Source organism: Neomonachus schauinslandi, unplaced genomic scaffold, assembly GCF_002201575.2.
Source record: "Neomonachus schauinslandi unplaced genomic scaffold, ASM220157v2 HiC_scaffold_1997, whole genome shotgun sequence".
NCBI classification, from domain to species: Eukaryota; Metazoa; Chordata; class Mammalia; order Carnivora; family Phocidae; genus Neomonachus; species Neomonachus schauinslandi.
In genome coordinates, this window is record NW_025410687.1 from 1 (window position 1) to 2,216 (window position 2,216).

At 47.2% G+C, this 2,216-nt stretch overlaps 1 protein-coding gene across 1 annotated transcript; it reads left to right on the plus strand.

The window, feature by feature from the left end:
* Positions 1-66: 66 nt before the first annotated feature.
* Positions 67-1,139, plus strand: LOC123323891 (ubiquitin-conjugating enzyme E2 L3-like; the record flags this gene model as incomplete). The annotated part of the gene is made up of 2 exons (XM_044912420.1): positions 67-163; positions 668-1,139. Coding segments are annotated over 2 exons (569 nt in total), but the record flags the coding sequence as incomplete, so codon positions are not given.
* Between the last annotated feature and the right edge of the window lie 1,077 nt (positions 1,140-2,216).

The following is a 2,216-nucleotide window of genomic DNA, read 5'->3' on the forward strand; positions in this document are numbered from 1 at the left end:
GTTTGATTATATCTACTGAAATGAGAAATGCTAAAACCTCAGTTAATCACCTCTCTTTTTCTCCAGAGACCAAGAACGGCAGTGTCAAGAAATCCAGCTACTTCTGTCTCAGCTGCAGTCCACCTGCACCCTCTGCCCGCTGCCCACTGCACGATAACCCCAGGTACGGTGTTTGCTTTTCCAGATGTGGAGAGAAAGGGACTAGAGTTTTCATTCAGTAGTTGACTTTCCTCCTACTGATGCTGATGGTGCTGGATCTCCCGTGGGGTCCTGGCTGGCTCCGTTAGGGGACATGTAGGTGAGGAATGAGGAGAGCTGGGGGGCCAACCTGGCTCTGGGAATGTGAGCTTCTGTCTTTGGGTCTCAGGGCTGTGAGATCCCTTCCCTCCAGAAGCAGGGCTCAGCAGGGGTCAGGTTTGGCAGTGGATCCCCCAGGATGTGAGCTGGCTGCCCTGCCCAGCAAGCTCTTCACCCCCACAGCTGCTAACAGCCACTTGACCTAAGGCCTGCTGAAGCCTGAATGGTCACAGAGTGTCCAAGAACTTTCCCACATGATCATGCAGTTGAAGAAACCTGGGATCCAAGAGGGTGACAAGCAGGGAAAGTTTAGCTTATGTAAAACAGGCAGTAGAGTAGATAAAATAGCTGCCTGTTAAAGCCGCGCCAGATCCAAGATAGTGGCCAGCAGGAGGCTGATGAAGGAGCTTGAAGAAATCCACCAATGTGGAATGAAAGACTTCCGTAACATCCAGGTTGATGAAGCTAATTTATTGACTTGGCGAGGGCTTATTGTTCCTGACAACCCTCCATATGATAAGGGGGCTTTGAGAATCGAAATCAACTTTCCAGCAGAGTACCCACTCAAACCACCGAAGATCACATTTAAAACAAAGATCTATTGCCCGAACATCGATGAAAAGGGGCAGGTCTGTCTGCCAGGAATTAGTGCTGAAAACTGGAAGCCAGCAACCAGAACCGGCCAAATAATCCAGTCCCTCACAGCACTGGTGAACGACCCCCAGCCCGAGCACCCACTTCGGGCTGACCTAGCTGAAGAATACTCTAAGGACCGTAAAAAATTCTGTAAGAACGCTGAAGAGGTTCCAAAGAAATACGGGGAGAAGCGACCTGTGGACTAAACTCTGCCGCGACGGATTCCAGCGAGTGTGAGCGGAGACCCACAAAGCAGGACTCTGCTGAAAATCGACTCGTGCCGCCGCCTGGTGTTTGCTTGTGGCAGGTACTAACTTTCTACAGTTTTCTTAATCAGACGTGGTCTAGGTAACCTGTAAAGAAAGGATTAAAAATTTAAGGTGTTCTAAAAAAAAAAAAATAGCTACCTGTTCATGACAAAAGTTGAGAAGCCAATTAACCTGCTGTCCCACCCCCCTTATCCCAAGTTCCTGTTCTGCTCCCTGGGTTGTGTAGAAGGAACCAGTAAGCCTGAGATGTGGAGACATGACAGCTTTCGACAGGACAGAGACTTCTCCAGCCTCATCCTATGTCTGCAGTGTCCTCACAGCCATCTTGGCTGGCTGAGCCACTTCCCCAACGGCCTCCAAGTCCACCTGCAAGACAAGCCAGAGGCTGTGTTGTGCATGGTCCCCATGTGATGCTGAGGGGCTCTGGGCACAAGTTACTCCTGCATTCCCCACGGCCAGCCAGCCTGAGGCTCAGGGTGCCCTGGATGCACCCTACCTGCAGGCTCTTCCGTTGCAGATGACATGATTCTCTATACAGAAAACCCTGACGATCCCAGCAAAAATCTACTAGAACTGATCAATGGATTCAGTAAAGTTCCAGGGTATAATATCAACGTGCAGAACTCTGTTGCATTTGTGTACACTACAAATGATGCAGGAGAAAGAAAAAATTAGAAAACAATGCTGTTTGCCATTACACTCAAAATAATAAGATACCTAAGAATAAACCTAACCAAAGAAGTGAAGGACCTGTACTCTGAAAACTACAAAATAGGGATGAAATAAATTGAAGATGACAGGAAGAAATGGAAAGATTTTCATGCTCATGGGTTGGAAGAACAGAATGTGAAAATGTCTATAGTACCCAAAGCAATCCACACATTTAATGCAATCCCTATCAAAATACCAACAGCACTTTTCACAGAGCTAGAACAAGCAATCCTAAAATTTGTATGGAACCAGAAAACATCCCTAATAGCCAAAGCAATACTGAGAAGAAAAAAAAAAAAAAAA